Source organism: Urocitellus parryii, chromosome 10 (genome assembly GCF_045843805.1).
Source record: "Urocitellus parryii isolate mUroPar1 chromosome 10, mUroPar1.hap1, whole genome shotgun sequence".
Lineage (NCBI taxonomy): Eukaryota > Metazoa > Chordata > Mammalia > Rodentia > Sciuridae > Urocitellus > Urocitellus parryii.
Window position 1 is genome coordinate 15,664,217 of NC_135540.1, and position 14,451 is coordinate 15,678,667.

At 34.3% G+C, this 14,451-nt stretch overlaps 1 protein-coding gene across 2 annotated transcripts in view; it reads left to right on the top strand.

Annotated features, from left to right (window-relative positions):
- The window catches only part of Naa15 (N-alpha-acetyltransferase 15, NatA auxiliary subunit), an 80,873-nt gene that overhangs the window by 52,784 nt on the left and 13,638 nt on the right, over positions 1-14,451 (top strand). For both annotated transcript variants that reach the window (XM_026386176.2, XM_026386177.2), the window contains exons 14-17: positions 937-1,150; positions 6,508-6,701; positions 11,271-11,379; positions 13,678-13,776. In XM_026386176.2, the coding sequence (XP_026241961.1) occupies positions 937-1,150; positions 6,508-6,701; positions 11,271-11,379; positions 13,678-13,776 (616 nt within the window). The remainder of the gene's footprint in view (positions 1-936; positions 1,151-6,507; positions 6,702-11,270; positions 11,380-13,677; positions 13,777-14,451) is intronic.

The window sequence follows — 14,451 nt, forward strand, 5'->3', positions numbered from 1 at the left end:
TTTTCAGTTTTTGTAATAGAAGAATTATATGCTTTGTTTTTAGCTAACTTGTGTATGGTATTTTTCTTGTAAGAACTCTTTTTAAAAATTTTACATTATTGTATCTTAGCTGTTTTTAGGTTTTTTTTTTTTTTTTTTAAATCTATCTTTGGAATTGCTGCTGCTGCTTCAGTATACATAATAGCTCATTAACTAATCCTAGAATCCTGTTTCTTGTGGGGTTTATTTGTGTTGGCCAGCAGTATATTCTTGATAATATCCAAGCTTCACAACCCTTTTACAGTATGTCTGTAGAATGTGCAGTTCTTTATTTTTTGACAACGTCCTTGTTTTCTTAGTTTTCTTCACTTTAGATTCATTTCTATCACTAGTAATAGGCTTTTGTTTTTATGTGTGTTTTTCACAGATAAAAATAGTTTATATAATTTACATTTATAATATTGACAAGCACAGAATCCCATTGCTTGGTTGAAAGGTGGAAGTTGCTGATTGTCTGGCTTACTAGCTAGCTGATTTATCTCCTATATACCAGCATTAAGCTACATAGGGTTCAGATTTATACCCTCAGAAAAAAATATTTTTACCAAATGCTACATATAATAATCCTTTACAGATTGTTCTAAATTGTCTAATGAGAGTCTACTGTACTGAACCATTATATATATATTCATATATTTTAGTTACATCTTTTTAAAATTCTTTTTTGTAGTTGTAGATGGATAGAATGAAATTATTTTGTTTATTTATATGTGGTGCTAAGGATCGAACCCAGTGCCTTATTTATGCAAAATATTTATATTGAATGGTTGTAATTTTTTGTATATTTTTGACTTAAGTTTTCATTCCAAAGAAACAAGTAATTCCAAGGCTTTGACTTTATAGTTTTCTTAGACATTGCAATACTTCAGTGTAATAATAAAAAGATAATTTTGTTAGCATTTTATAGAAATCACTGACGACCAGTTTGACTTTCATACATACTGTATGAGGAAGATTACCCTTAGATCATATGTGGACTTATTAAAACTAGAAGATGTACTTCGACAGCATCCGTTTTACTTCAAGGCAGCAAGAATTGCTATAGAGATCTATTTGAAGCTTCATGACAACCCCCTTACAGATGAAAATAAGGAGCATGAAGCTGACACAGGTATAACATTCAAAGACTTCTTATTATTTGCTCTGGTGTGTGTGTGTGTGTGTGTGTGTGTGTGTGTGTGTGTTTATTTGTGTCTTGAGTAATATAGTTTTTTCTCAGCTTTTTATTGAACATCTTCTGGGAATATGTTTTACAGGGTTAGAAAATAATAGATATTTTGTGAATTTCTCTAAGCAATAGAAGATAAATACTGCTTACTTTTATACTTTCAAAATAAATAGGGATTTAACTATAAATAGTCTTTAACATTTAAGTTTTAATTTCACATTTAATATCTGTTTTACCCAGCTAATTACTTTATAGTACTATAAATTTCTAACTACATAATTAGTGTGGGACTCTATTAGGGTTGGCTGTTAGTGTAATTCCTCATTTTAATAGTAATTTATAATTAACCTGCTGAGACCATTATTCTTTATTATCTGCCACTGCAGATAAAAAGCAGATAATAGGGGCTGGGGTTGTGGCTCAGTGGTAGAGCACTTGCCTAGCACATGTGAGGCCCTGGGTTTGATCCTTTGCACCATATAAAAATAAATAAAATAATTTTTAAAAAGCAGATAATGAAGAATAGTTTAAATTCATGTTGCAGTCTTGTTTTGATTATTAAAAGGTGTTTTTTTTTAGCTGGACATGGTGGTGCATGCCTGTAATCCCAGCAGCTTGGGAGACTAAAGAAAGAGGATCTCAGGTTCAAAGCCAGCCTCAGCAAAAGTGAGGCGCTAAGCAACTCTGTGAGACCTTGTCTCTAAATAAAATACAAAATAGTCCTGGGGATGTGGCTCAGATCGCATGCCCCTGAGTTCAATCCCGGGTTACCACCCCCACCCCCAAAAAAATTTTAGAGAAGAAAAGGTTTATTTTGGTTTAGTTTCAAAGGTCTCAGTCCATAGTTGGCCAACTCTGTTGCTCTGGGGCCATCATGAGACAGAACGTCATGGCAGATGAGTGTGGCAAAGGAAAGCTGCTCAGCTCATGGCAACCAGAAAGAAAAGAAAGAGTAGGAGACAGAGGAAGAGGGCAGGGATAGATATAGTCCTAATGTCCCCTGGTGACCTACTTTCTCCAGCCATACCCCAACTGATTATAGATCCCATCCAGTAGTTAATCTACTGATGAGGTACATCCCTCAGGATCCCATCATTAATACCTCTGAAATTTGCTGCATTGTCTAAAACACGGACTTTTGCAGGGCTATTGCAGATGCAAACAGTAACACCTATGACTTGTAAAGCTAGAAATACTTAACATCTTGCCCATTGCAGAAAAAGTTTGCTGACCCTTAGTATAGCATAATAGAAAAAACTTAACTTCAGAGTCAGTAGATTTAAATTTTTGCTCTGCCTTTTATATTGCTCTGTGTTGTCATTTTTCAAAACTGAAACCTCTGTTTTCTCATGCAGTCATCCTGCAGTACCCTCAGAGGATTGTTTGCAGGACTCTCTTTGGATACCCAAATCAATAGATGCTCAAGTCCATTTTATGAAATGGCACAGTATTTGCAGTTAACCTACTATGCATATCTATCAATATACTTTAAATCATCTACAGATTGCTTATAATACCTACTATGTTGTAAGTGCTATATAAATGGTTGAATTGTTTAGGGAATACTGGTGAGGAAAAAAAATGTCTGAACATGTTTAATACCAACAGAATTTCTCCCCCAAATATTTTTTTGTTTTGAGATTGGGTGATTCTGCATGCAGTGCAGATGCAGAACCTACAGAAACATTTTACACTCTAATCCATGAGAATATTACATTATGTATGGTAGCATGTAGCAAGGATCCAAGTGGTATAGCAGTTACTTTTGGTTTTAGTTTTTAAATTTTTGGGGCCTGGTATTGAACCCCAGGGGCACCTAACCACCAAATCCCTAGCCTTTAAAAAAAAATATTATTATTTTGAGACAAGGTCTCACTGAGTTGCTTAGGACCTAAGTTGCTGAGACTGCCTTTGAACTTGAGATACTCCTGCCTCAGCCTTCCAAGCTACTGGGATTATAGGCACGCACCACTGCCCTTGGTGTAGTTATTCTATACATCATTGAAAAGATAGCTCTTATATGGTCATAATCTTGTGTTTCCAGAAAGTAATTTTTTGCTGCTTGTTTGAAATATTCCTTTTTTACTATTAAGGGATTTTTTTTTTAACCAGGAAAAAGAGCAATAGTTATGTAATTATTATTGGTGGTTGCATATTATTTGTTGCTGGATAATAAGTTTATCTCAATGGTTCTAGCATAGGGTCTCTTATGAAGTTATAGCTAAAAGTTGGGCTGCGCCCCAGTCTCATGAAGACTTGACTAGGACTGAAAGAAAGGTACATTTCCTAGGTAGCTCACTCCCAGGGTTGTTGGCATTCTTTAGTCTTGTAGTCTCTCCATAGGTTTCTAGAGTTCCTCAAGAGGTGGTAGCATCACAAGAGAATGAAGAGCATGAAGCCACAGTACCTTTAAAACATTCTGTTTTCGTCTTGTTACTTCCTTTACACCCTAATTGGTTGACAGGGAGTCACCAAGTATAACCTGTGCTTGTTAAAGAATTTGTGAACATGTTATATATATGCAAAATATAGTTAGTCCTCCCAATGCCATTAGAAGTGTTATCCCATTGCAGCATTAGCTTAAAATCTAGAATGTTATCATAGGAATCAGGTAAGAGTGCTGATGTAGCTTTTCTACTATAGCTTTTCAAATATAGTTCGTGACATGTAATTCTGTGAACTAAAGAGACAGTTATCACCAGCTATACACCTGGTACAAAATGTTGGGACAGACACAGGACTCCCATGGTGCACATTCTTAAAAGGCCCACAGAATTTACTGTTTCATGTCAATTCTCAAGTCCAGCAGGGCACAGATCAATAGTTTCTTGATTAGACTAAAGACGGAGGACTGATTTTCTATGGCTCTTGGATATTACTCTTGCTCTCTGGGTTCTTGGTTCCACCTTCTTAGTCATCCTTGCTTTTGCTTGAAAGGTGACATTTGTTTGCAACTGAATATTTTTTCCATTTGCTTCCTGCCCTTATAATTTTGAGTTTTTAAAGGCCAGTGTGACTTTGTACTCTTTATTTTTTTCAACCAAATTTTGGTATGCTTCCGTCTATGGAATTTTCTTAAGACCATCAAAGCTCTTTTTGTGAATTTTATTGGAATCCGTATATACCTTGCATCTTCAAGTTCCTTACAAGCTTTGTTTGATTGAGAGGTCCCTGTGAGTCACGCCTTAAAAACTTTTTGGAGAACTTTCTTCAGGTTGACTATTATTCGAAGGCACCCACTTTCTAAGTTCTGGGTCTTAAAAGATTTTGTAGCCAATACTTTGACTTTCTCTCTTGGCATGTGTTTTCCTGACAATGACTTGGATTTGATCTTTGCTCAGTAGCCATTTCTTTTTTCTTTTCTTTTCTTTTTTTTTTTTAAAGAGAGAGTGAGAGAGAGAGAATTTTTAATATTTATTTTTTAGTTCTCGGCGGACACAACCACAACAGTATGTGGTGCTGAGGATCGAACCCGGGCCGCACACATGCCAGGCAAGCGCGCTACCTCTTGAGCCACATCCCCAGCCCCTCGTTAGCCATTTCTGAAGAGATTTTTATGAAAGTTTTCAAAACCATCAAATCCCTGATTCTTCCATTAGTTGCTTTCTTATCTTGCATTTTATTCTAAGCAGAACTGTAATCAGGTGCTACAATTTAACACTTTGCCTGAAAATCACCTTAGCTAGATCATCAGTTTATTTTACAACATTTGCTAAACTTTTTGCCACTTTAAATCTTTATCTGCAGTCCCCTCAAAGCTGACTTCTATTAATAGGCTAAAACTCTTCAAACTTTCATTGAAGTTCATTTAAGTCCACTTTTCCATGCTTCCTGGTTCCAAAGTTATCACATTTTAGGTTTTTGTTATAGCACTATTCCACTTCTGCATACCAGCATCCTCTTTGGTTATCTAATGCTGCAAAATACATTAGTCAAAAATTTTATATGGCATGATTATCATCTGACAGTTTCAGTGGGCCAGGAATTCAGAAGTCACATTAGCCATATGGCTCTGAAGAATCAGGGTCTAATATTAAGGAGGTTGAAGTCAAGATGTTAGCCAGAGCATTTAAGGATTGAGTTGGGTTGGAAGACCTGCTCCCAGCCTAGCTTACTCTTGTAGACTTCAGTTCTTGGCCACTGTTTCTTTCTATAAGGTAGATTGGGCTTACTTACCACATGGCAGCTGGCTTCCTTAGAGTGATGAACAAACAAGGAAGTTTTACAATGCTTTTTTTTTTTTTTTTTTTTAACCAAATCTTAGGTTATTACATACCTTCATTTCTAGTACATTCTTCTTATAAGTGAATCATTATTGTAAAACCTGTGTCCAAGTAAGGGGAAGGAAATAGGCTCTGCATTTTAAAAAAAGAATTTATTAGTTGTTGATGTTCCTTTATTTTATTTATTTATATGTAGTGCTGAGAATCGAACCCAGTGCCTCACCCATGCAAGGCAAGTGCTCTACCAGTGAGCCACAACCCCAGTCCCATAGTCTCTGCATTTTGAAGGGAAGAATTGTGTAGGCATATTTTGAAATCACAGTATAGTATCTTTTGGAATGAAATTTTTCAGTATTAACAAGTGTTAACCAAATAAACACTGAGCATGTAGTTTTTACATTTGTTGCATGAAATCTAAACAATATACATTTTCCACTTTATTATATTTATTTGTCCGTGTTTTATTATTCCTTTAAGACATTCTGAACTTTGTACCTGTAGAGATATTATGAATTTTCAGTGTAAAAATTTAAGTTATCATAAAGTTATTCATTTGTTCTGTCTTAACAAATCTTTTGAGTGTTTTCTGTATGCTCAACTTGCTGCTAGGCCTTGAGAAAATATAGAGTATGAGTAAAGTGGCATCTCGTCCCCAAGGAGCCCACATCTATAAAGAGACAATGTATAAGATATTGTGATGAGCAGAATATATGAAGTATAATACAAAGCAGAGTATAATATAGCAGAGTACAATATAATAAAGCCATAGAGATAGCTGCAACAACTCTTTTACATTCAAGAATTGCAAATAGTTTATTATTGCTGGAGGAACTGGTGTGCTTTGCCTTGTTGCATGTTTATATGTATAACCCATGTATTTAAAAAACAAATTCTGAAGAGGTTACCTGTTTTTGCTATATTACGTGGAACCATAAAAAGGCTAGGTGTATGTATGCACATTTACATGCATACTGTGTTGCATTCTTTTACAGGAGTTTGGGAATAGTAAAAAGTATAGATTGATAATTATTAGTCTGATTAACATGCTTTTAATTTCATAACACTTACTGCCTATAGCGAACATGTCTGATAAAGAGCTAAAGAAGCTACGTAACAAACAAAGAAGAGCTCAAAAAAAAGCCCAGATAGAAGAGGAGAAAAAAAATGCAGAAAAAGAAAAGCAGCAGAGAAATCAGAAAAAGAAGAAGGATGATGATGATGAGGAAATTGGAGGGCCAAAAGAAGAACTTATCCCAGAGAAACTGGCCAAGGTAATTAGTAATAGATTTTTTCACAATAGAGTGAAATTTGATGGCCAGCTGTTGTCACTTTTATACTGTCTTATTTGCCCAATGTTATCAATATTAGAGACAAAAGTCATGGTCATTTTTTAACTTTCTCTCATTAGTAAATATATGTATATATTTTAAAAATCATATTTCATTTTTAAAACTTGAAATAATGAGCCTAGGTCCAGAGTAATTAGTGTGGTTGGTATGGTGGAAAAAGTTTTCACTTTGAGTGGCTTTGAGTCATTGTGATCTGGGTCCAGATATCAGCTCTTATATTTCTACTGTGTGCCCTTGGATACTTCATCAAATCTTTCTGATGGTATTCTCATCTGTAAAATGGCAATAAGTCCTTACTAGGACTTGAGAAAATATATATGTAGAGCATCTAGGGTCTTTACAAGTGGTAAAATGAAAGTTTTTTTTTTATCTAGGCTAAGTTGAGCTTGCCATACTCTGAAGACTATATGTGTATCTGTCAATCATCCTTATTGTCAATTAATAATATTTCTTCACTGGCCTTCTCCATTTGAATCTAATATTTTAAAAAACCTGTAAATATTTTTCCCAATCCAGAATTTGATCTGTTTTTAAGCATTCTGACAAAACATCACATGAAACATTTTGACTAATTTTGATTAATATCAGGGCTCTTCTTTTGACCTTTGACATCCTACTCCATGTCAAAATATTTACATAATTCTTTGTTAAAGCAATAGTAAGTATATTTCCTCAGACTTGAATTTTAGTCTTAGTAATAAATGAAAATTCAAAATTAAAACATTTTTATAATTATACCAGAGCAGAAGGATAGTAGTGGCTCATAGAAACAGTAATATTAATAAAAAAAATTTAGAAAAATCTAGTTTGGATTTCACAAGGTATATTGATTGAAGTGTTTTCACAAATGTGTAGTCACTGTGGACGAAGATAGTACCTTATTATTATTTGGGAGTTTACTGGAAGAATACACTGGAAAGTCAAGAAGCACAGAAAATTCACCTCTTGGGTCTCATGGAAAATTGCACGAGTCCTTTGGTGTATAATGAACTTCAGGTTCCTCCATATCTTCATATAGTTCTTGAACAGATATTTGTATTATTTGTCACTTTCTAATAAAGAGTATGTATCCCTACACATTAGAATTCTTATACTAGCCCTCCTTAATAGACTGTTAGGTTTTTCTTATGTTCAGGCTATTTGGTTGCCTTTGTGCCACATGTCAAGCTGTGGTATAATTATTTGTAGCTAGGCTTATAGCCTGTCAGAACAAAATACCTATAGAATATGTTTTTGATGGCTTTGTTTGGAAGGAGTATATTCTTGCCAGTTAGGCACACAGGCTAATTTTCTCCAAAATGCCTGTTCTAATAGCATCCATACACCATTGTGGTAGCAGTGTCAGATTACTCTAAGGTATCATAACAAGGAGTGGCATTGTAGGCTATTTTAAAAATTGCTTTCTGTATTTGAGTTTAGCTTTTTTATCTGGTCCTATATTTCAGTATTGTTCCATGTGGCAAATTGTGTCACCGGTTCATGATAACATATAAAATAAAATGAAAGCATTTTTATGTTAGCAGCTATATTATTCATTCATTCATCTATCTACCTATTTATTTATTTATTATTTTAGTTGTAATTGGACACAGTACCTTTATTTTATTTATTTTTATGTGTTGCTGAGGATTGAACCCAGCACCTTGCATGTGCTAGGTGAGCATTCTACTGCTGAGCCATCACCCCAGCCCAGCAGAGATATCATTTAAAAAGAAGAAAGGAAGAATTGAGAAGGGATTTAGTTAATGAGTTTTATGTGGTGCTGAGAATCGAACCCAGGGCCTCACTTGTACTAGGCAAATGCTCTACCGCTGAGTCACAACCCCAGCTCAGTATTTGGTATTTCTGAATTCTGTCATGTACTACCCATCTTATGTTCCTTTTTACATCTTCCTTTGTAGAGTTTAATCATCTTAAACATTTTGTTGCTCTGCTGTGAGAGTAGTGAATAGAGACTACTGTACAACATGTCTTGACATGGGATTTCAAGTCACTTTGTAAATTTAAAAATTGTATATGATGAAGAGTGTCTTTGCAAAAGATGTCCTAAATTGCCAATCAAGTACACTGTAGTCTTTGGTGAATTTAAGTCTTTGCAACTTCATGCAGTATTATTTATTTATTTAATTATTATTAATTTTTTCAAAGAGTGACATAGAAGAATATGCATAACATTTGCAACTCTATCCAATATTTGACTCAGTGAACATGGGATCCTAGTTGAACAGGAGGAAGGCACAACTGCTGTTCGTTAAATCTGTCTTAGTTCTTATGTGCAGCAGTCTTCCTATAGTGATTGTGATTTTTGGTACTTAAAGACACTGTTTTCATACACATATGCAACTAATATTATTTTTTATCTTTAAAAAAATTTTTTTGTAGTTGTAGATGGACAGAATGCCTTTATTTTACTTGAGGATCAAACCCAGTGCTCATGCATGCTAAGCAAGCATTCTACCACTGAGCTACAACCTCTGCCCTTTTTTTTTTTTAATCTTTTGACTACATTTTTTCCTCTTAAGCACCAATTTTAGAAGCTCATTCTTGTTTGTATGTTTTCATTTATGTATAACCCTGAACTTAATGTGTGTGTTTAAAGATGGAATATAGATAGTTTTGTTGTGATTGGGTGTGTATATTTAAACAATTAAATTTGACCTGATAAAATCTTACCTGTGAAAGACACACAGAAACTGAGACTATATGTGGGAACAACAGACCCCAGCCAGGTCTCCTTTGGAGACATATGTTCTTATTTATTAAGAATTACAGACATAATTTGTTTTTTCCGTCTTAATTGCTTGGTTTTACTACATACTGATGCTTGTATAGATTTACCTTCCTCTATTCCTAGTTGTTTTTCATCTTTTTTTAAAAAATATTTTAAAGTTGTTGATGGATCTTTGTTTGTGGTGCCGAGATTCGAACCCAATGCCTCACACTTGCCAGGCAAGTGTGCTACCACTGAGCCACAACCCCAGCCTCTGTTTTCTATTTTTAACAGTAGTTCTATCACCCTGAGAGTAAATGATCCTGGTTTACATACTGTCCCTCATTTCAGACTGTACCCCCAAGTACATGAAAAATTTGTTAGAACTGATTGGCATTTTCAGTTTTCATTCTTTGCCTTTCCAGGGAAGAAACATTTTCTTCCCTGTGTTTCACAAATTGAAACCCAGTAGAATATAGTATCATGGGAACAAGAAGTAAAATATTTTAAACTGTGCAAGAAAAGCACATGTATAAGGACCACATTTTCTCATCTACCCTTTGATTCTGGACTCTGTAGTTATTAGAGAGACAGTTCCATATATAAAGTTTGTTTCTGGTTTGGAACACATATCCTTCAAAATAACACCATTCAGCAATGGTAGCTGGGGTTTTAATGGATAGCCTTACTGTCCTATAAGGCTGACTGCTTTACATGAAAAGACAGGGTGAATCTCAGAGAGATTACTTAATTGCTAAATTTGTTTTAATTCTGTGGAATAATTTCCTTGGTGAGAACTTATATTGGTAAAACCACAGATATTCTATTGGCAGAAGCCTGTTGGATAGATAATGGCAAATCCATTTTCCATTGAGAGTAAATTGTTGCTGCTTCTTTGAGAGAAGAATTTAGAGTCTGATAAATATGACATTGTTCTCCATCCCACCCCAGTGTGCAGGAATTAACTTGTCTTTATACTCAGTGTGGGAATATAACAGTAGCATGATCATGGGGTAAATATTACACCTGCTTAGTAATGATTACATGAACATGGCATTTATGTGATTAGTAATGGATGGTAGGGGCAGAATTGTACAAAGTCTTTAGATTTCATCTCCATTAGTATGGCATGTAAATAAAGTGATTTTTCATAGAATTTGTAGTAAAACAAAGCAAGACAGCATGGATAGTATACTCTTCTGAATATCTTGATTATAAAGAACATTTACTTATTCTTTAATGTTGCCGACAATTTTCTTCATACTCCTTTTCTTTTGATGCTATTTTACATCCATTGTCTTTTTTCTTTTGGCTGTTGTTTTTCCCTGGTTCTTCTATTTTATCCACTTCTTTTTTTTTTAATATTTATTTTTTTAATGTGTAGGTGGACCCAACACAATGCCTTTATTTTTATGTGGTGCTGAGGATGGAACCTGGGTCCTGCCTGTGCTAGGCGAGCGCTCTACCGCTGAGCTACGACCCCAGCCCTATCCACTTATTTTTTGATAGTTTCTATCCAGAGATAATATGACATCTGTAGTTGAACTTACTTTGCTAGCATGCGTGAGACCCTGGGTTTGATCCCTAGTACTGACACACACATACAGTTGTAGAGTTCAGAATCTCCTTTGTTTAGATTATAGGAAGTTAAAATATGACCGTATATTTCTGGGTGATTGGTTAGTGAGGTTCTCCCCCCACCCCCATATTTTTCACAGAATAAAATCACATTCTCCAAGAATCTTTTTTTACATTTGTATAATATCTTTTATTTTTGTTAGGTTGAAACTCCATTGGAAGAAGCTATTAAATTTTTAACACCATTGAAGAACTTGGTGAAGAACAAGATAGAAACTCATCTTTTTGCCTTTGAAATTTACTTTAGGAAAGGTAGGCATTTATCTTGTTGTGGCCCTGATAAAACTGATCACTGTTTTTCTTAGGTATAGAGACACACTTCAGATAGCTTTACCTTTGTAGGCTTTTTTTGGACAAATGATTGTAGCATCCTTACAGAAATGCCATCCATGTGCAGAATGTTGTGGGGAATGACAATGATACAATTACCATTACGAAGACATTAAAATCAACAATAGATAATATAGATAAACTAGGTTTAAGGTCAAATATGTGGTTCAGTGAAGTAGCTGATGATTGGGTAAAATCAGCTATTGTATATAATGCTCAGAATAGTGTTTATCCCATAGTAAGCATCAAATAAATGTTACCTGTTATTAGCTATTTTTATAAATAGAAGATATTTTGGGTTGGATCTTGAAGGATGAATCGTGTTCAAAGTTAAAGATACATAGAAGGGAAGAGTACCCATTAAGAAAACACAGGAGTGTATGAATATGTTGATGTTGTCTATATAGCTTTGGAGCAAGGTAAAAGATAAGGGTCCTGATTTATAGACTCAGAATGCTGAGACTATATATAGTGTATAATAGGTTTTTATTGTACAGAATTGATGTAATCCAACTGCTTCATTAAAAACTCCATTGGAAGAAGCTATTAAATTTATCTCGAGGTGATGCATTTTGAAGAACTTTTGTTAATGAAGACAGGAGGTTGTTACATCAGAAAAGTAAATTGTTGAAAAGCCAGGTTTGACAGGGTATGCCTTTTTATGTCCCTCCTACTTGGAAGGCTGGCACAAGAGGATCACATGAACCCAGAAATTGGAGGCTAGCCTGGGCAATTTATTAGACATTTAATTTTAATTTTTATTTTTTTTTAATTCTTGGGGAAAAGTTGCTACATGATAACAGATTTTTTTTTTTTTTTTTGTCCTGAGGATTGAACTCAGGGGTGTTTAACCGCTGAGTCACATCCCCAGCTCTTTTTATATTTTATTTTGAGACAGGATCTCCCTGAGTTGCTGGGCTTACAGGCATGTGCCACTTGCCCAGGCATAATACAGTTTTGAAATGGGATATAGAAAACTTACTATGGATTGGAAGAAACTGAGAAGAAATCAAAAGATAATAGATATGGTCTCTTGATAAAAATTTTGATTTTTCCAAATATATTTTTTACTATATTTTCTATTTTTCATAGTGATTATAGATTAGAAAATAAAATTTAATAAATAGCAATATTCAAACTTTTAACATTTAATACAGCTCTCCTCTTTATAAATGTTCTTAGATGTGCTGAGCACAGTGGAGTATGCATATTATTCCAGCAACTCAGGAGGCTAAGGCAGGAGGATAACAAGTTTGAGGATAGCCTCAGCAACTTAGCAAGGCCGTAAGCAACTTAATGAGACCCTATCTCTAAATTAAAAAGGGCTGGGGATGTGGTTCAGGGGTTAAGCACCCTGGTACCAAAAAAAAAAAAAGCGGGGGGTTATCAGATGGAACTCCAAAATATAAAGTACGAAAGCTGCTCTGCTTAAAGTGGGGAGGGGTAATCTAAAGCCCCCACACAGTTTCTTGGCTGCGTGCTGACTCAGAAAAGGAACCAACATTTGGAATCCACTGTAGTAGTGTGAAATGTGTAATGACAGAGCAGGGCTGTGTTTTAAGCTTCCTGAGTATTGTGGGGAACGGAAAAAGAATAGTCAGAAGAACTTGGAGTTTTGTACTTTGGGAAATGGTACCAATTAAAGAAGTCTCTACAAAGAAATGATTATAAAGACGACATGAAAGTAGACTGAGTATTCAAGTGAAGATTTCCATTTAACAGGTGGAAAGGCTACTGAAGCTTGGGAAAGATAGAAGTTGAGAATGGGCACCTCATAGGGAAAAATTAGAAATTGACTGAAAATATAATCAAGGTGATCTCAAACCTATAGAGGTGGCAGAGAAATCAGGAAAGGAAAGGAACAGTCAGGTAGAAGGGGAATCATTAATAAATTAATAGATCAAAAGAAGGACGTACATACATTTCTTTATTTTGATTAAAGGAAATTAGGAAATAGCTTCAAATTTTCTTTCTTTGTTTATATGGCATTAATATGGCATTAATTCAAATATTTCTAAATGCTGTGAAGTTTTTCTCTATTTTGTAAAACCTTTTCTTAATGTTGTATGAAAAATATGTTGCTAATTGAAGAAAAATTGTTTGCTTTAGTCAGTTCAGTTGTGATGGAGTCTAAATTAATTTTTTCGGTTTGTAAGGTCTTGGCTCCCTACAGGAGGCAATTTATCAGATGTTCAAAATATATCTTTTTCTTTTTTACAGAAAAATTTCTTTTGATGCTACAATCAGTAAAAAGGGCGTTTGCTATTGATTCTAGTCATCCCTGGCTTCATGAGTGTATGATTCGACTCTTTAGTACTGGTATGTTTTTATTTTCCGTTACTAAAATATTTGATTATAGTAGTTGATATTTTCTGTATAAGTAATCTGTATAAGATTATCATAAATTCAGTAATTTAAAAACTTTTGTATATTAAGTTAGCTGAGGGGAAAGCAGGGCACTTTTCTTTTTAATAAAGGCATTTATTTTAGAGCTACAGATGTTACCTGATTTGGACATTATTTTTTAGCCCAGGTATTTGAGACTCATTTTGGTTGTTTAAAAAAAAAAAAGTCACATAAGTTGAAGTGTTAAATTATGTTTCATTATATAAAGTACCTTACTAAATTGTTTTAAAATTGAAGGTTCTCTTTTAAATTGATTAGTTTTCTCCTTATTATCTCTTAAAGACCTCAATTTGTAAGAATTAGGTTTGCTTAGCACAATTAAGTCATAGATTGTTTTGTTACTTCAAACATCATCATCTGTGCCCTTGAAATATTTTGACAAACAGATCAGTACATTCATTTTAGTGTGAAATAGAACCATGGAATTTTACAAACCCAAAAGTAGGTTTTTTTTTTTTTCTCCTAATTATCTCTTGTTTTATACTTAAGAAATCTGGAACCCTAAAAGATTAAATAATTAATTCTAGGTAAAATAACTACTTAGTAATGAAATAAGGACTATAGCCATTTGTTCTTTCTCTTGTGGTT